This window comes from Podarcis liolepis (assembly GCF_965112155.1).
Source record: "Podarcis liolepis genome assembly, chromosome: 4".
Taxonomy (NCBI): Eukaryota; Metazoa; Chordata; class Lepidosauria; order Squamata; family Lacertidae; genus Podarcis; species Podarcis liolepis.
This window is the reverse complement of record NC_139558.1, coordinates 92,940,392-92,959,201: the sequence shown is the minus strand read 5'-3', so window position 1 is coordinate 92,959,201 and position 18,810 is coordinate 92,940,392. Positions and strand designations below refer to the sequence as shown.

General features: G+C 42.2%; 1 protein-coding gene across 14 annotated transcripts in view; it reads right to left on the bottom strand.

Moving 5' to 3' along the window:
- Positions 1–18,810, bottom strand: part of PICALM (phosphatidylinositol binding clathrin assembly protein) — a 66,601-nt gene that overhangs the window by 1,843 nt on the left and 45,948 nt on the right. The window contains exons 13-22 of one of the 14 annotated variants that reach the window (XM_083499574.1): positions 18,067–18,213; positions 17,080–17,163; positions 14,777–14,884; positions 13,845–13,976; positions 13,715–13,745; positions 12,954–13,053; positions 10,338–10,361; positions 8,004–8,063; positions 6,644–6,748; positions 1,283–1,385 (exon numbers count right to left, since the gene is read on the bottom strand). In XM_083499574.1, coding sequence (XP_083355700.1) covers positions 1,293–1,385; positions 6,644–6,748; positions 8,004–8,063; positions 10,338–10,361; positions 12,954–13,053; positions 13,715–13,745; positions 13,845–13,976; positions 14,777–14,884; positions 17,080–17,163; positions 18,067–18,213 — 884 coding nt within the window. In that variant the 3' untranslated portion in view covers positions 1,283–1,292. The remainder of the gene's footprint in view (positions 1–1,282; positions 1,386–6,643; positions 6,749–8,003; positions 8,064–10,337; positions 10,362–12,953; positions 13,054–13,714; positions 13,746–13,844; positions 13,977–14,776; positions 14,885–17,079; positions 17,164–18,066; positions 18,214–18,810) is intronic. The other 13 variants (XM_083499580.1, XM_083499583.1, XM_083499581.1 and 10 more) reach the window with 13 other exon arrangements.

The window sequence follows — 18,810 nt, the reverse complement described above, 5'->3', positions numbered from 1 at the left end:
ACTGCACTTGTATCGCCCTCTGGGGCGATAAGCAATTAAACTGCGGGCTGCAACCCTTGAGCTGCAGCCGAGAGGATGGGAAACTGCGGTCATAAAATTGGCGAAGGAATCTCAGGTCATTTCTTCAGGTGACAATAAAATGAACAGAAAACAGCGTTATGGCAGTTGCAGAAGGGATTATGGATTTCTATATAGTAAGTCAAAGCACATCTCTCTTGAAAGAGAGCAGGGCTTTAGACCTAGGAGGCTATGCAAAAAACAAAACAAAACAAAGGTGTTGACAAGAGGTAGGGGGAAAAGGGAATGTACATTTTCTGGAGCATGAACATTCCAATAAATGGGAACGAATTATGCAATGACAGCCTGTCAATCCACTTGCCTTCTTCCCACAATGTGCTCACAGTTGCAGGGCTAGTGAAGATTCTGTTCTGGAGAATGTGAGGTTCAGTTATTTCACATGGGGAAAGAGGGTTGGGGTGCATGAGAAGTCTGGCATTAAGGGCAGAGAACCTGGACAACCTCTAGGTTGGATTACTGCAACACATTATATGTAGGGCTGCCTCTGAAGACGGTCTGGAACCTTCAGCTGGTGCACAATCTGGTGCCCAGCTTCCTCACCAGGCAAGGTGGTTTGAGCAGGATTACACCAATCCTGGTCCAACTGCATTGGCTGTCAATGAGTTTCCAGGCCCAATTCAAAGTGCTGGTTTTGACATAGAAAGCCCTAAACAGTTCAGGATCACAATACCTCAAGGACTGCCTCTCCCCATATGAACCATATGGACCCTGAGACCATCATCTGAGGCCCTTCTTCATGTGCCTTATCCACTGGAGGTCTGGAGGGTGGCAACATGAGAACTGGCCTTTTCTGCAGTGGCTCCGTGTTTGTGGAGTGCTCTCCCCAGGGAGGCTCGCCTGACATCTTCATTATGTACCTTTAAGCACCAGGTGAAAATGTTTCTTGTCAACCCGGCCTTTTTAAAGGTGTTTGTGGGAGGGGGCTATGAGTTTTTGTTTTTTATTATGCATTCTCATTTTGTATTTCTCTGTTGTGAACCGCCCTGGGATCTTTGGATGAAGGGTGGTGTAATAATAATAATAATAATAATCTCTTGCATCCCACATTAGCAGCCGTGGTTTATAGCAGGTCACAGAATAACAACATGCAAATTTACAAAGCCCCAGACTGTGCCATTTTAATGTGAGGATGAATATTGCTAGGGACGTTAGCAAACGAGGCATTATCCGAGCTTGCAGTGCCCCCAGAGTTAACATGCAATACCTAAATTGTCCTATAAGAAATCCTGGAGGGAGAGCTCTGCAAAAGGATCCTTCCCTGAAGCTCTGTGTGGACTCTGAGTGGATGGGCTGGATGCTGCAGACAGCTGGGAAAGAAGATGTCAGAGAAGGAAAGAGAAAAAGAAGGCCTCAATGACAGAAATATGAAGGCAGAAAATGTAGTGATGGAGAGGAGGGCTTAAGAAAGGTAGTTAGGACTGAAGTGGGCTGGTTAAAAAGAAAAGGTCTGATTGCATGCTAAGTTGAAATCTGCCCCAATGGTATGACAGGTGTAGACTGCCTATAGGTAAAGGTGAATTTCTGGCATGTGACTGGCAGAAATCACCAGCACTTTATCCAGAGGTATGACAATGGTCTCCAATAGTTACCAGTCCCAACTAGGCACAACAGAGTGTGTTTCTGAAAACAGCAGAAGCTAGACCTGAAGTTAGCTTTCAAAACAACCTATGACAACCAGGCCTTACTTAACACTTATTTACATTCCATGGATGGCCAACGTGCAGCATTAGACGCCAAAAGCTGCATAAGCAGCAGAAAGAGGGCCGCATGAGTCTAGCTATAGATCCTTATGTTCTCTTGAGAAATATACGTATCTGTATTAACATTAACCATGAAAAATACCATACAAACACTTGTTCACTGTTCACTGCTGTGGTCTTACACTTTCTCTGGTACAGGGGGAAAGTAGGGCCTGAAGGACAGAAGTGGCTTGCAAGGGATGAGTTTGACAAACATGGGCCAAACTAGACTTGCACAGCCAACTACTCTGTTCCTTGAACAGCAGCAACGCATTCTGCATGGGCACACTTTTTAAGAAAAGAAAACCTGATTTCCAGTAATAGTTACATGGCGTAATTGAGCGGGGAGGAGAAGCCTAGTGTTAGAAAGTGAAAATCCACTGGGCAGCCTGACGCATGCATGAAGAAGCCCTTTGTATCCAAGCCCAGGACTCTCTTTATTAAGAGCATAACATCAGATCATAAGAAGACCCTGCTGGAACAGGCCAAAGACCCATCTAGTCCAGCATCCTGGGCTCACAGTAGCCAACCAATGCCCATGCGAAGCCCACATACAGGACCCGAGTACAAGAGCACTCCAACTGGCAATTCCTAGCAACAGGTTCTCAGAGATGCATTACCTCCAACAGCGGAGGCAGAACACAATCATCACGGCTAGTAGCCACTGACACTTGATCCTGCACAATTTTGCCTAATCCCCCTCTGAAGCCATCCAGAGTTGGTGGCCGTCTCCACTTCCTGTGGGAGCAAATTCCATAGCTCTACTATGCTCTGTGTATTTTTGTTTTGTTCTTCCGGAATGTTCTCTCCCCACGCCCAAACAATTCAGTTTCCTCAATTTGCTTGGATCAACACAGAACGGCAAACATCCACCAGAGGGAGAGTCAAATGCAGCTGACAGATGGGTAAGTTCTTTCTGTTTTGTTAGTGCACAATCCTGCACAAAGTGCAAGGGACTGCCTCCCCCCGGTCACATTTATCGCCCAAATGATCTGCACAGCATAAATGTGTGCAATTGCTTAACCTATACATCCCATAGCCGTTCACTGGCAGCATACTTGTTTCATGCAAGATGTAGTCTATTTGTCACGTACAGTTATTTTAAGATACGGCCACTTCATGGCCACTGCTCAGACCTGTTACCAAGCCCTCACCATCCAACTAGCCCCTTCCTAAATGTTTATGGCAGGTCTCCCAGCTGTGACCAAAGATGGCACATTGGAAAGGTCTTAATGACAGAAGAGGCAACTTCAGAGCTGTGGAGAAGATTTTCCAGTGCATTTCCAGTCTTTGGTGATGGCAATCCAATTTGATTATTTCAAATAGAAACACATGCACACCCTCCAATTGATTTGTGTTTTTTTATATAAAATCAATTAATCAAACACATCTACTAGCCTTCTTTGAGACTGGGTAACATTTTTTGGCTTCTCTTCGAAAGAATCAAATCGTATCAGCCACTCCCAAGGAAGTTATTATAATCAAAATCCTTGAACAATGATAATTATTCTTTTCTGAATGTAAGAAGTCGCCTCCCCTTTTGTACAGAGAGAGCATAATCACGGGAACAATCAGGTGCCATTTTCCACACATGAAAAAGGTAAGATGCAGCCCCTGACGCAGTCCTGGTTCACCCAGCACTCTAAATGTTCCAAGTGGCGAGAAGCCTCCTGGTGGCTATAGTAGCTGAAATATTTTAACAGTTGCTACAGCCACCTGTGAAGAAGCTCCTTCCAACCTTTGTGCCCCCTGCTCACCTCCAAGAGCACACCAAACAAGAGAGTTGACTTCCTTTTCCCTCTGTTGCTGCAACAGTTATGGAGCAACAAGCTCTCTATGGAGAGCTGCTACAGTTGGGGGGAGCCGGTAGCTTGAGGATGGGGAAACTGGTGCTCCAGATAATTCCTGGAGTCCCAACATGCTCCCCATCTCTGCTGGCTGCTACAAGCCTCCTACCGCATGGAAGCCAAATCCATGAACTAGGGCTTGCAGTTTCTGAGTTTAAGGGACCATTGGCTAGACAAGGCAGAAACTAAATGTTGTTTTTTTTCTAGTAGGCGGTGTCTGGAGATGATTAAGTGGATATGGAAGAGGAAAGCAAAAATTATGTAGATGAATGAAGAGGAGGGAGGTTCCATGAATGGTCTCTTTCAGCTTCATGGCACTGATGGAAGTCAAGACTCATCCACTCAAGTTAGTTTTGCAACATGCTCAGTTCGTGTTTTGTGGAAGGCACTCCCGCTCGTGCAGTTTTGCTAACAAAAGAGCTGCCAAGACCAACAGGTGACCAAAGGGGAGACGCTCTTTCAGAACCCTGAAGCAGGCGCTGGGTACACAATGCGTCTAGTGTGGAGGAACAGGGGGCAGAGCAAGAAGCCAAATACTGCCAGGGTTCAGAGCAGCAAACAGGCTCCCACAACGGGCCTTTGTTCCCTTGCCCAAGAAACGCTAATAAATCTGACATCAGCACAGTAAAGCAGAGTGTAAGGAGGAATGACAAACAGCTCCATCCAGCAGCAAACTCAGCAAGTGCCTCAATTAAAGGGTACATTTCCCAACATCTGGGGTTTCCAGAGGAAACCTATTTCCTCACCCATTATGTACACAGTTAAGATAAATCTAGACGTTCACAAGAGATGCATAGTGGAAACTGCTCTAAGACATGTCATCACTTCTGAATATGTGCCGGGGAAGAACAGCAGACGACATAATGCTTCCACTGTCTAGAACAAAACTACCAAGCAGGATTTGACCCGGGTCTTCTCCCTGATGTTACTAGGATTTTTATGAGTGGGTCCTTTACATGTCAAATGTTCCCCAACAATGCTAGTACCTACTTGCATTCTGAAGTGGTAAAGTCCCATCTTCAAGAAGGCTTTCTAATTTATGCATCCAGCTGAACAGCCAAATTCTTATTCCCTGCTTACTGAGGAACATAGAGCTCCTCCCCCAAAGCTATTTTAGACTTACAAGTGAAAGCCACTGCACCTTCCATTGCTTTAGGAAACTATTCAACAGACTCAAGGACACTGTAGGATTCAGCTTGTGACATCCCATCTCAATCTCAGGAATAACTCCCAAGAGTCAAACCTCACACTTTCTCACCAGGGAAGTACAGAAACCATCCCCTATAACCTAATATTTACTAAGAACTGGATGCATTCACATAATACCTAGGTCAACATGAACAAATATACCTGTTTCTTTCAAAAGGGAAAACAACTATAAACATCCAAATCAGGGAACAGTTTGGGCCTCAGGATATCAAACTTCCTTTCTTCCATCTCTATATATGTGCCACTACTTTTGGAGTTCTCGGCCAAGCACACCCCTTTAGTAACACACAATCTTTGTTCATTTTTACTGAACCAATAAGCTTTAGGTTGCTGTTCAACATATCATCAATAAATCACCAATGGGTGCAATCCACCAAACAGCCTTGATTCATTTTATGCAGGGTTACATCAGGGAATGTTCCATGGACAAACATCAATGAAGCAAAGTTTAGTGGCAGTGGCCAGCAGGCGTTTTCACTTGAAGTGCACCTGCTAGGAGGGTGAGTTGTGTCAAATATTTCTCAGTCCAATGGCTGGCAGATCTGAAAGACCTACATGTCCTACACTCAACTTCCAAGTACGCACAGCTAAAGAGCCTGTACCCACCACTCTAGATTGTCTCAAATTCTGAATACGTTACATAAGCAGTAAAAGAGGAGCCACAGAGTACAGTGCAAATATAAGCGATGAAAATGGTGTGTGTGTGTGTGACAGAAAAAAGCAAGAAGTAGTTTAAAAGTTACAGCAGGCAAGACTCTATGATTAAACCTCTTGATTTCCATACTATAATAGAAAAAGGAGAACTGTATGTTCCACCAAGCAACATCCTACTCGAACAAGCTTGGGTCCTTTTGAGGGCAAATTTAGGGCTGATTTCAAAGGCAAAAAGTTCCCTGCAACAAATGAACAAGCATGACAATTGCACACACATCTCTTCTGCTGTGTACAAACGCAATGTGAACCCACAACTGGCCACTCCTTCCCAGAATGTGTACAAGCAGATAAACAACTGCATGCATGCCACCGATCAGTGCCTGCTACACTTGGCTAGCCTGTGGTTTTGTACCAAGTAGTACCATTAATGGAGGAAATATGCCACTCCTGAAGTGGCACCTAGAAAAACTAAGTTTTATCTGCAGCCTTAACCAGACTTTCTTCCTATCAGCTCTTCTCTCTTTAATAAAGATCTAGAACACCCCTGCCAAAAACAGTGCCACTCTGACACCTTAGCTTAGCTTTTCAACAGAAAACCGAACAGTACTATTTGCTGCCTACTCTTCTGATGCTGAACTCTGGCTCCCCTCAGTCCCGGTGAACACGGCCAGTGTTAGAAACCATGGGAGTTGTAGTCCAGAAACATGGGGAGGGGGACACTACAATGTTTGCCACTGCTAACTATGAAGAACTGCTGCTCCCTCTTCCTTACCATCCTCTGTCTCTTAATACCTGAAAGCACTCTCTTCTAATGACAAGATGACTTCTCAAACTTTCCTTCAGCACCATCTCTTCCTGGACTATCCTCACCTTGCTTGCTAAGGGCCTTTTGGCACTGTTAGCTTTCCTCCATCCCATCTTCACCATTCCTATTTTGTCCTCTCCCTTACGTGTTCTTCCTTGGGTCTGCAAGTTTCCCGGGCTGAGCACGCTTAACGGTTGAAGCAAAAGTAATGCACCGCCTGACAACATGACCAAATATACACACAATGCCCTTGTTGACTAGCTTGTGAGCTTCCAGAAGCATACGGCTTTGTAGGCCAGCTCCACACCTACCTGGGCTCCCGATACAGGACCAAAAGGATTTGGAGGTCTCATGACAGGTTGGCTGTATATTAAGGTTGGTTGCGTCATTACTGGTACTCCTCCCATTTGGGATGGCTAAAAATCCAGAACAGCAAAGAATTAATTTCATGCACAGCTCTTTAAAAGAGACCACCACCAGAAATTGCCTCCAACTGTACAGTTTAGTCAAAATAAAAAAATTCCTTCCAGTAGCACCTTAAAGACCAACTAAGTTAGTTCTTGGTATGAGCTTTCGTGTGCATGCACACTTCTTCAGATACCACTTCTTCAGTTTAGTTAGTGGCACTGTAAAGGAAATAATTAATGGAACATTTAAAAAAGCTTCCAGCAACCAAACATTGGGAACTTTTGGTCTGTGTTCTTATGCACCTTTCCACCCTTTTAGATAGGCTACTGCTTCACGTTTCTACATTGAGCTGAAAACTTTGAACAACATCTAGTGTGATATACCAAGCTCTTTCACTTTATTCATTCCTGTACCAGGCTAAGATGTTTTCATTTTAAAAAGCTAAAGAGGAAATAAAACAGCAGCTATTAAAATCAACAAACATCTTAAGACCAGCCATTAAAACACCAACAGGCAAATTTAAAGTTTGCTCAGATAAAGTGTCTTTACCAAGGATCAGAAGACTGCAGAGGGGGCCAAATAGAAATTCAGTTAGATTTCAAATGCTGGGTTGTTAAGGAGGCAATGATTTTCCACTTAGCCCTGAACACTTTAGAACTAATCTGCAGTTTAGCTTCCTGTTGCATTTAGCACAAGGCATGTCCAACATTTGAGGCTAAGCTACAAGGGTGTCACCATAAAAAGGAGTTCTTTCAAACTTCCTAAGTTTCAAACAAACTCCATATCTTGCCTGGTAGGAGCCTCTTTATGTCTGCCAGAGGATTCTACATATGTTCTAGGCTGGATACTGTTCCCATGTGGTGTTGGCCAAACCTGCTAGGCTTCATAATTGCTCTGTATGAACAGAATGCCCTTAGAACACACACTGTATGGCTGCACATTTGTGGGGTGGGGGAAGCTATTTTTCAAGGAGCTCATTTCGCCCTTATAGTCTCATTGAGGAATGCTAAGGCTTTCTGGAACTTATTTTTAAAGTAGTCACTGTAACAGAAAATAGGTGGAAGTAAAGAACATTAAGATTAGGTCAAAAAACAAACAAACAAGTGGGGCCAAAATTAATCTGCCAGGTGTGTGGCATCTTGTTCAACCTATGTGTTGCAAGCACACACAGAAACCCAAAGGAAATGGAAAGAGCAGTTATACTACAAGCTACGATAAAAGCGCTCCTAAAAATACTTCAAATGAATATAAACATTTACTGACCATTCCATACCCCATCATTCCTGTTGGCGTTGTAGCAGGATAGGCCATGACAGGTGGTGCCTAATGAGAAAGAGACAACCTTAAGCTGCATGCAAATGGAAAAGGCTTCACAAACAGCAATGAAATGCTTTTGACTGTAAATATGAGCATCTCTGACAGCTGATCAATTGATATCTGATAGAGCCAGAAACTGGCCACTGAGCATCATGGTAACATCCTTGCAGGTAAGCCATTAGTTTTTCTTTAGCTGAACATGGCTGCAAACATACAAGGTAACACACTATATAGCTGGTGCCCAGTAAGTTGGGAGGGCATCACTTGTGGCCCAGGATTGCTTTACAGACAATGTGAACCTTGCATCCTGTATAATAATAATAATAATAATAATAATAAGATGCTTCCGCAAAACAACAAGTCGAGTGCTGTCAAACAAAGCCTCACTTGATGGGCTTCATGCAACCAGTAGCTGAATAGTCAAGGAACACCCCAGGCTATAGCATAAAGCAAACAGCTGCCTGTCTGAACAGGAGCTGTTCTGAGTTTTCTAAAAAGGACCGGGTAAAAAGTTTGTTTCTGCTTACAGCATTTATAGGGAGTTTTAAAATTTGGCATGTTTCTATATGATATAGGACTCGATGTTTGTTTGTTTTGGCATATCTTGTCAGCTGCCCTGGAGACTTATATGGAAGTATAAATAGTTCAAGAAGTTATTTTACATTAATTCGCAAGTTACAATCCCATTTTAACAAAGATATCACAGCCAAAAAGACCTCCCAGCATCTGAAGGGGACAGACTGGGGTGTTCTCTAGGTATTGTGATGCTTGACAGTAGGAGGGTAACTTATGAAGCTTACCACCTCCTCCAAACCACTGATACTTTTTTCAAAAAATCTGCAGTTCCATATGGAATACAACTATTACAGGAACTGGGCTTCTTGTTGAAGTAACTACTTTGAAACTCTGCTCAAGCCCTCTGGCTTTGACACTCTTGCATCATACAGAAGTCCTAGAAAGTGGAGGAATCTCTAAAAAAATATGGCAAAGCAGAAAAATATAGATGCGCACAAGCAATCCTGGAACTTTTCTTATACAAACCCTCTGAGCTTAGGGACAAATAGAACAGCATTGTTTTGTATCATGCCCTTAATCTGTAAGAACTGTTTCTGTAGGAGATTTAACTCTCCAAAAACAATATTCCTACTCTCTGGGGTAGGGATGGGAAGAAAAGAACCATACAGTGTTTCAAAAATGTTTACTCCTTTGAACTGTAATAGACACTGGACAATGGAATCCAACTTGCTATTGGCTAACATGGTTAATGAAATGACCATGATTAATATTAATACAGCCATTAAGCAAAATATTATGCATATGCATACATATGGCCATACATTTGCTAGGCTTTTAGGAGCTGAAGGCTGGCTTAGGATTTTCCCCACAATGAAAAGAATACAGGGAAAGACCAACAGTAACATGGAAGGAGAAACCAATTGGGCTAAACTGGGATCACTATAGTTAAGAGCTAAAGAATTAAAGTCGCTTAAGATTTTTGATGTAAAACAACACAGTTGCAATATCCACGTGTAAAGCAGATGGGGTGAACCACACACACGGTAGCTGTAGAAAAGCGGGAGTGAGGGAACACCCCACAGTCAATGAATAAACTTACCTTAAAACATTTGGAAAACAAACCCATTAGTTACTTCATTCTTTAGCTCTTATTGACACAAGAGAAATTAGGTTGACTTGTCATTTTAACCACTGTTACTTGTCCTTTTAGTGCTGAAGGGAGATGCCACCCATCTTTGAAGGATAATTCAAAAGTTGTAAGTCTTTCAGATACACAACCAAATGGGTGAGGATTTTCACTTGGTTTAGTATTTGGGGACGTATTGGTCTCTCCCTATTTGAAATCAAGTCTACAGATAGTGAATTGTGAAGTCGAACAGAAGCCTGTGAAGTTTCATGCAGTTATTTCACACGCACAAATGCCTTTTTTTGTTTGATTTATCCACCAAATGCATTTTTTTAAAAAGGCAATACAGACACACGCACCAGCTATCTCGCAGCAAATGGCAGAGTTTAAAGCAAGAAAAATCATCTTAGTATTTTTCCATGCCATCATTGGAGAAAAGAGGCCCACAGAACACCTTGAGATCTGGATAAGCTAGATAGAAGCTGCTCAAGGTTGTCGTCATGCCCAAAGATCTTAACTCAAGAGAAAAAAAAGTGTGGAATAGCAGGATTATGAGATTCTGCTGTAGTGGTTAATATCAGCATGCCAGTTTTGATTGCAAAAAGAAAAAAAAAAGGCTGCAGGTTTTGTTCACTTACGTATTGTGGAAAATGCATGCCATTCTGTTTTCCCCCGGAAGAACAATTACATAATGCAATAACACTGGATTAGAAATGAGTACTTACACAACAGAATATACACACAGAGCATTTTAGTCAAAAAGTGAGTTCAAACCCCTCCCCAAAATATAATTTTTGTAATCCAAAGCCACTTAAGCATCTGGTAAAAAGGACACAGACAAGGTTGACGAAGCCACAACACGACCTCTGCATTTGTACATGTTTTTCACATGCTTTGTGTTGGCAAGTTTTCCATAAATACTGGAATCTACCGGTACCAATTAAAGGGAAAGCATTCACAAGGGAACCAGAACAGGACAAACAGAGTTAAGGCAGAGGATGAATGGAAGTGAGTTAGTCCTTCCTATTCTAACAGCTCATGAAAACCATTTAGGAATCTCATAGCTTCAGGTGAGACTTATCAGACAGGAGCTGTGTCACAGGGCAGTTCAGCACAGCTCCTAAAAGGAAATTGTTAAACGTTTAGAATCAACTGTCTCCAGGAATGAAAAGTGGGACTCTGAATCAGATTTCCCTTACAGGGCTAGTGCATGGGCTGGAACATTTGCTGGAGAGGTCTGGAGGGAAGGACAGGGTACTCAAGCCGCCCCTCCTTTTACGAGTGTCTTTCTCCCAAGTAGTTTATAAAGGTTACAGCTAACATTGGGTGGGAAAGTGGCATTTGAAGGTCGTTGTCAAATGACCATTATCTCAAAATACACATGGCTGGAATGGTGCCCAGTTCAGTCACTAAGTTCCCATTTTAAAGCACAAAAATAGTAGCACAGGCAGGCCAGAATGTCTAGCAGTTAGCACATGCTTAATTCATAGCAGTGTAGGTGGCCTTACGCATTTGATCCTGATTGTATTAGAGGCAAAAAGCTGTTCTCTGTAGCTTTTAACACTAGCCCTCCTTCGACAGTTATCCTCTCCTGTCACACATGCCTGCCCAGAGTTGTAGTATTTATTACTTGAAAAGCCACATATACCTACTGGTAAATGATTATGAGCCACCACTTCCAAGCATGTTAAAAAAATACACCAGGCTAGCAACCGTCACCTATTATTATTTTCCTGCAGGCAAGTCAACAGCAAGAAGGCAACTGATGGAACACATGAGGCATCTCTTTCCAATTTCTCTTAACAAGTTATATGACAATACAGGCAGCATCAGACATGAAGTTTTTGCTCCCTGCCTTGCTTTCAGTTACACCATATCTTATTAGTGCAATTCAAATCCTCCTTTGTGGCTTTTGTGCCATCACATGGATCTGCAGAAGTCACAGCTCGGAACCTTTTAGAGCACTTTTGGGATGTGGAGGGCTCCTGCCCCTGCAAGTCCTTTATGACCTACTGAGACTACAATTGTTTCTCTTTTAAAAGATTGCTCAGGCTTCAAGGAACAATGCACCTCAAAATACACAGCTTCTGGTGAAGGCTTAATATCCAACATAGGTCTCCTTTCACAGGGCTTATGATTAAATAAAACTTTAAATTATGATGCTTCCCTCATTAGAATATACCTTTACTAAAAGTCAGCATGGTGCAGTGGATTGGGCATTGACTTGGCACAAGGAGACCTGGGTTCAAATCCAGAGTCAACAAAAATCACTGGCAGACTTCGCTCAAAACCAGGCTCTCTCTCAGTGCAACCTCTCTCACAAACTTTGTTCTTGATTTAAATCATCTTTCCTGGCTTCCTAATACATGTTTCATAAAGCTGTGAACAAGTGCTGGGTCTGAGCATTCCTTCTTCACTCATCCCCTTGGGATGGCTCCAGTGCTTCATTCCTTGCTTGTACTAAGCCAGACTTCCCCATTTCACCTGAGCTATTTCCTGGCTTCATATGAACCAGGGGTAAGGAACCTCAGGCCCAGAGGCCAAATGTGGCCATGTCCCTCAAATGTGGTCCTGCTCTGCACCTTCTTCAGGCGATTCCACATGGCTGCAATGTATCCTTCAACTAGGATAATGATTCTTGTCTGCGTGCATGTGTAGAAATCTCTGGCGTTTACACAGGCTAGATTCCAGTTATGGTACTAACGGAATAGTCATATATGTTGCCCCGCCTACTTTTGCCTCTGGCTCCACCTACCACTGACATGTAGGCCTTTGAAAGTTGCCCACCAGTGAATGTTGCCTCCGTTCCATCCCTGATATAATCAATGCTTAGAATTCATCTCAACCCCTTTTGTGTATGCTTATATTGAAGTACCATAGTGGTGAGATAAATGGATTAAAACTTCAACCTGTTTCGAGTATGGCAGTCCAGGTTAGATACACATTTTTCTGTGCAATTGTCATGAGGCTGTCGATGCCATGAGACCTTTACATCACTCAAGGATATGCACAGTATATTTGAGTCCCCAGGTTGCTAACCTTAAAACACAAACCTGACACCACTGGGATGACTCTAGCCAATAAATATCCAATTAAACATCACCTAAATGAAACATGTCAGGTTGTTTTAGGCTCCCACAATAAGTTCTAAGATTCTCTGCCTCTCCTGACAAAATTCCTATAGTCCTCCTACACTTTCACAGTATATTTTGAGCTGCTGGAATCCTTTCAATATGCCTACAGCAACTGCTTACCATTGTTGGAGTGTTCCATGCTGTTGTTGGTGCAACTTTGGGTTGCCAGTTGGAGCCTCCAGTTAGTTTCTTTTCTCCTGGCTGTGTCCAGTTCACATCACTTAAAAGAAAAGAAAAAAGAAAAGAAAAGAAAAGAAAAGAAAGATCTTAAATCCAGGGGATGGAGGGGAATCTAGCTGTCTTTCTAGCAGACACGTTTAAAAATAAATGAAGTTTAAACAAGGTTAGAGCAATATTTCTCATCCTGAAACCATGTACCTCAACATCTCCCTGTTCAAGCCTCCAAAAATAGATAAAAATGAAGGCAAATACTATCCATTTATGCACACCACTCTAGAGACACCAGCACACAACTGGCTCAAGCCTCACATAAATAGGCCAAAGGGGCCAAGTCTAAGGCAAACATGCAGAAAGAAGCAAGAAAGCAGGCAAAGAGAGTGTACAGTCCCTGGATAATAGGACTTGGGTACCTAGAAGTCTGTAATCTTGAGGTGAACTGATTTATTGCAAGATATGGATAGATAAGAATAATTGTTCATATACAGCTTCCCTAATTCAGAGTTCTCCTGCTCCCACCCCCCTCAAAGACATTTGCTATCCTACTCAGAAATGGAAAACCTGGGAGAGGAAAGGGGCAGTGTTACATCCTCCCTGCCAGGTTCATCTCAAGAACCTTAGTCTGCATTTGCTGTACAAAATTGCTGCAAAGATGTGCTCAATGGTTAAAACACCTGCATACTGCTGCAATGAGAAATACTCACTTTTTAGTTGTTCCATTTCCAATGCCCAGATCTGTTACAAAGCAAGAAATAAACAATTGGAAGCTGTCCATTCACTTATTTCAATTATCCAAAGAGTTGGTACTGTAAACTTTACATAAGCTATACTTACTGCCCACAAGATTGGCTAAAGATGAATCCAGATCATCCAACACTAACTTGTTAGGTGGACCTTTTGAAGTTGGAAGACTCTGGTTTTGAGAGGCCACTGTCGGTTTTAGGAGTCCACCTAATTCATCAAACCCTTTAAGAAAAGCCAAGTAGTATTACATGCAATGGAATCCATATCAATGTAGCATGAGAAATCTTAAAATCAGTATTTTTAAAGTCTAAATGGTATAAAGCTGCAATTGTTGCTACTGTTATTTTGAAGTGAAGAAATGGAAAATCCATACATTCAGTACCCAAGATCCAAACAGAAATTGTAAGAGCAGGAAAACACTGGTTGATTTATATGCCGTCTTTCTGCCACAGGCAGCAGCAGGAAAACACTGATTGATTGATTGCATTTACCGTATTTTTCGCTCTATAACATGCACCCGACCATAACACGCACGTAGTTTTTAGAGGAGGAAAATCCGTAGGCCTGCCACCCGTAGGCATTCCCTCCATAACACGCACAGACATTTCCCCTTACTTTCTAGGAGGAAAAAAGTGAGTGTTATGGTGCAAAAAAATACGGTATATGCTGTCTTTCTGCGACAGAAGTCAAGGCAAAGTTGGTGGCCTTTTCAGGGCCCTGGCCTAGTCTTCCTTGCTGTTTCAGTAAAATGTCTCAAGCAACAATACAGATTTATTGTAGCATAAGCTTTTGTGGATGAGAAACTACTTTATCATATTTCTGAAAAGGTTGAGGCATCATAGGAAGTTGTCCATGAAAGCTTAATCCAAAACAAAAGTGTTAACTCTTTTTAACAAGCCAAAAGCTCCAAACAGCTTTTTAAAGGCTGGCACCAAATGTTCCATCACCCAGTGCGATTTTTGCACATCTTTGAGCAGTATTTAAAAAATGGGTACTTTAAAAAGAAAGGAAGGAAGACCTACCACCAGAATCCACAGGTACATTTGAAGTTTTGTTGCCAAACACAGACTCAAAGTCAACATTAAGGCCTGCTGAGGGCTGCGATGGAGCAACAGGAGACTGGGTGAACCCTACAAACAAGACATTTAAAAAGAGCTTATTTATATGCAGTATGTGAACTCTCAACTTGCATGTAAGTAGCAGCTCTATAGCCATAAAAGGATTATGGGCATTCAGACATCGAAAAGGAGCCTGCAAAGAAAGCTTTCTTTGCAGAACTGCATGTTACTGCAACTGGAGAGGAATAACCCATGAGGCAAGAACTGATGGACTCAAGTTTGCATGTTGCATATAGGCAAGGAGCAACAACACCTCCCCCCCCCTGCAAAAAAAAAAAAAGACACTGGAGTAGGCTTCACAACAAGAATTCTGCAGTACTAGTAAGCCTTTTCAGTTTCAGCCCTTTAAGGCAGAATTTTTCAAAACAAGATGGCCTGGTGCAGTTATTCAATTTTGCCACTGCTATACTATCTGAGAGCAGATTTATTTTGAAGCGATAATAGACTCCTAGTTTCCTATTTCAGTTTACTACTTGCAAAATTGTCACCTCTGGGATGCAGCTGTATTCAAAATCACTCACTGGTGCTCCCAACTTTACCCCCTACCCCCCCCCCATTTTCAGACAGTTTCCTAGGCACATAAATTGCTACATCCCAAACATATCAACAGGACTTAGGACCTACATATCACCTACTTTAATCTTGAGGATTCTGAATAAAATGCCCATAAGCATGGTCAGGCACGTGTTTTAAAATTCATTTCTACCTGGCACCAATATGACCTATTTTGCTTTTTAGAGACTTGGGAACTTCTTGCTAAAATGGATAAGATTTTTTTATATAAAAAAAACTCATCTAGTTGCAGTATTACATGAATGCTTATGGCTACTTCAGCACTGAAAGCAACTCGGTAGTTTAACATGTAGCAGCTACCAGTTTCTTCAGGCAGAATGCTAAAGCTGCATATAGCACCAGGCTTCCTCATTTTATTATATGAGACACTATACTGCTAAAATCCTATGAAGACTGTCTGCTCCGGAAGGCTCCCCTAATCAGATCAGTACCATGCAACAGAAGAAATGGGAAACATGAAGGTGGACCAAGGTGGCAAGGGACTGAAATACACATTTATTATATAAACATATGGTCCTTTCAACATCTTGTATAGTGTGAGCAACTCTGGTTGCTTCCCCAGCCTAGTTTATGAAGCTGTAGATAGCACAGAAGAGAGGCACTAAAGTCAATACAGGATGCAGCATTTTTCCCTACAAAGGAAAACTGAAGACAGTTTAGAAGAAACAACAGGGGCACAATAGAATTTAATAGTGATGAACAGTATTGACCAGCAGAACACTGGAAGTTAGGCACTGACTACAGCATGAGAGGCAGCCAGTGAAATTTCAGCAGATTCAGGATAAAAGGCAAAACGCAACAGAATTTGTTATAACAAGATGCTTCAGTTCTCATTATCGGCTATCGATAATCAAGACAGAAATGGATCAAACTTCAATGAGGAACAAGGGGAGGCCATCACTACCACGCTCTTGCTTGTGAGCATCCCAAGATGGACTTTGATCTGATCCAAATGGTCCTTAAGTTCTCAAGACTGGCACATGTATTACGCTAGCACTGTGATGGCTAAATCAAAAACAGCACTGGGCACTGTTCCACAAGAGAACTTGTTGCACTAAGTACAGTTGGCCCATTTCAGAGAGAGCAGTGCATGCTTGCAAGGACAAGGACACGAACAAGGACAAGGACACAGACACACACACAGACACAACTTAATGAGAAGGCCAATGTGCCTGTTTTGTGCAATTTGCCTGTTTTATGGGATCAATGTTTGCAAAGTTCTTATAATTAAAGCTAAAACATTTCCAGGATAAATGAAAATAAAGACAGTGGCTTCAAGTTATAACGTCATGCTGGGTGCTTTAGAAGTGCACCCGCCAAATCGCTGTCAGTTGCCACTCATTTCAATCTGTGATTTTCCACGACCAAAAAGTGATACAGTGGAAAAAGTGATTAAAGCAGTCTTTAGATTTGCAACCTTTCCAGCAAGGACAGGCTAAGTTATTTTTAAAAACAAGTTGGACCCATTTTGATGCTTCAGTTTTGGAATTATTTTTAAGTGTTTATCAGCTGATGAAATGCATACTGTACAACTCTCCAGCTTGCTTACAAACTGAAATGGGCATGTCTGCATAATTTTACCCAAGTTTACATAATTAAACCAAGTTCCTGGGCTTCAAAAGCCTCTTACCTACCTCCAAATAGGCCAGCTACAGTTGAGGGCTCACTGCGGAAATGGGAAGTGTTAGGAGGATAAGCTTGAGGACCACAAAAAGAATCTGATAAAGGCATAGGAAGCAGAAGAGCAAAGAAGGAACAGTTACAGAAAGAAAGGAACAGGACACTCTTATCTGCTTAACAAATTATTTGGACACTAAGTTAAGACAACAACTACGTGACCTATAACACACACACAAGCAATCTAGCAACAACTTCTAAAAAAAGGGAAGATTTTACACTATCTAAAGACAGGGGGGGGGGGGAAACATCATCAAATGCCATGTTTTACACCTCTGAAAACAAGCAAGTGTAAAACCCTCAAGGCATTTGTATTATACCTGAAGTAAAGTGACAGAGCTGAAAAGTGGATGCATATTTGGTTTCCACAAAGGGGTTTGATTCAGTAAATGGATTGAAGCGATCTAGAGAACCAGAAAGAGTTAAATCGAAAGTCATACGATGACATGGTAATCTTAGAATTTACGCTTCTGGAGGTCAAATTGTGCCACATCTAGCTTGGAATGGAAACTCCATGCGGCCAAGGGTACATAGCTGGAAATAAATATTACCCCATGAACTGCATACTGCACACAGTATATGTGGCTCATTTAGATGAGCAACACTGTAGTTGATATGCCTGTAGCAAAGGCTTGCCTGCTTTTAGGGGGGAACTGTCCCCAATTCAGTAACCTCTGGGTGTTATTGTTTTTGTTGTTGTTTTACAAATATTAGATAAAACAATAAAGCTGGGAAGGAATATAAAGTCTCCTCTCTCCACCCTCAATCCCTAAGTAGTTGCCCATCTGAATTTACACAGCTACCACTGAACTACATTCTGTAGGTCATGTATTTACAACTGGGAAGTGAACTCAAACTCTTTTCTCTCTTTTGAAAATCCTAAATTTGCCCAGAATAGTCTGATAGTTAAGAGAAAGGGAAAAGCCAGTCAGATGGTACATTACCAACGAACATCTCATGAGTTGGTGTCCTAGAAGTGAAAGTGGGTAGTACGTCAGAAGAGACAGAGAGGTGATCGCTAGATTTTGTGAGGAAAGGATTTAGGCTTGGAACGGCATCATCAACAGTGTCAGCAGTAGAAGTGAAAGGATCTGTGCAGTCCAAGCAGAGCAAGAAGGAGAAGAAGAGGAAAGGGGGTGGGGGACCAGGTTAGCTGTGCATTAGTAATCAGGAACGGCATAAGCAGTTCTGTAAGTCAGTTTTGCTTTAAGAGTATCAGTTTGCATTTTCCCCCAACACCTACATGAATGACTTATTGGCAAGAGGTAACAGGCGTTCTTTAAGTTATCTTGATTCAGGTATTTCCTGAAAAAGACACTTGTCTTAATACTCTGGTCTCTGGAAGTCAGAATCCACCTACAACATACTGCACAACACCTTTGATATAGAAGAATCCCTTCAGTGCAGCACCTCTAACTTGGATCATCCACCCCCAGCCCCTGGGCTTTTCCCAAGATTTGCCATGAGCCCTCACTATGCCCATACAATTTCCTTTCTTAAATGCCTTTTTATCTCTCAAGTTCTAAAAAAAAACCCCTTGCTGTTCAAGTTTTGACTTCTGGGCTCAGTTCACACACCATGGTAAACCATAGTTCGCAGTTATGCACAGATCACTCCGACTTCACCCCCTCCCTCGCAGAAGCAACAAACCATGATCCCTGGCTCAACCAACTGGGGATTGTGGCTTG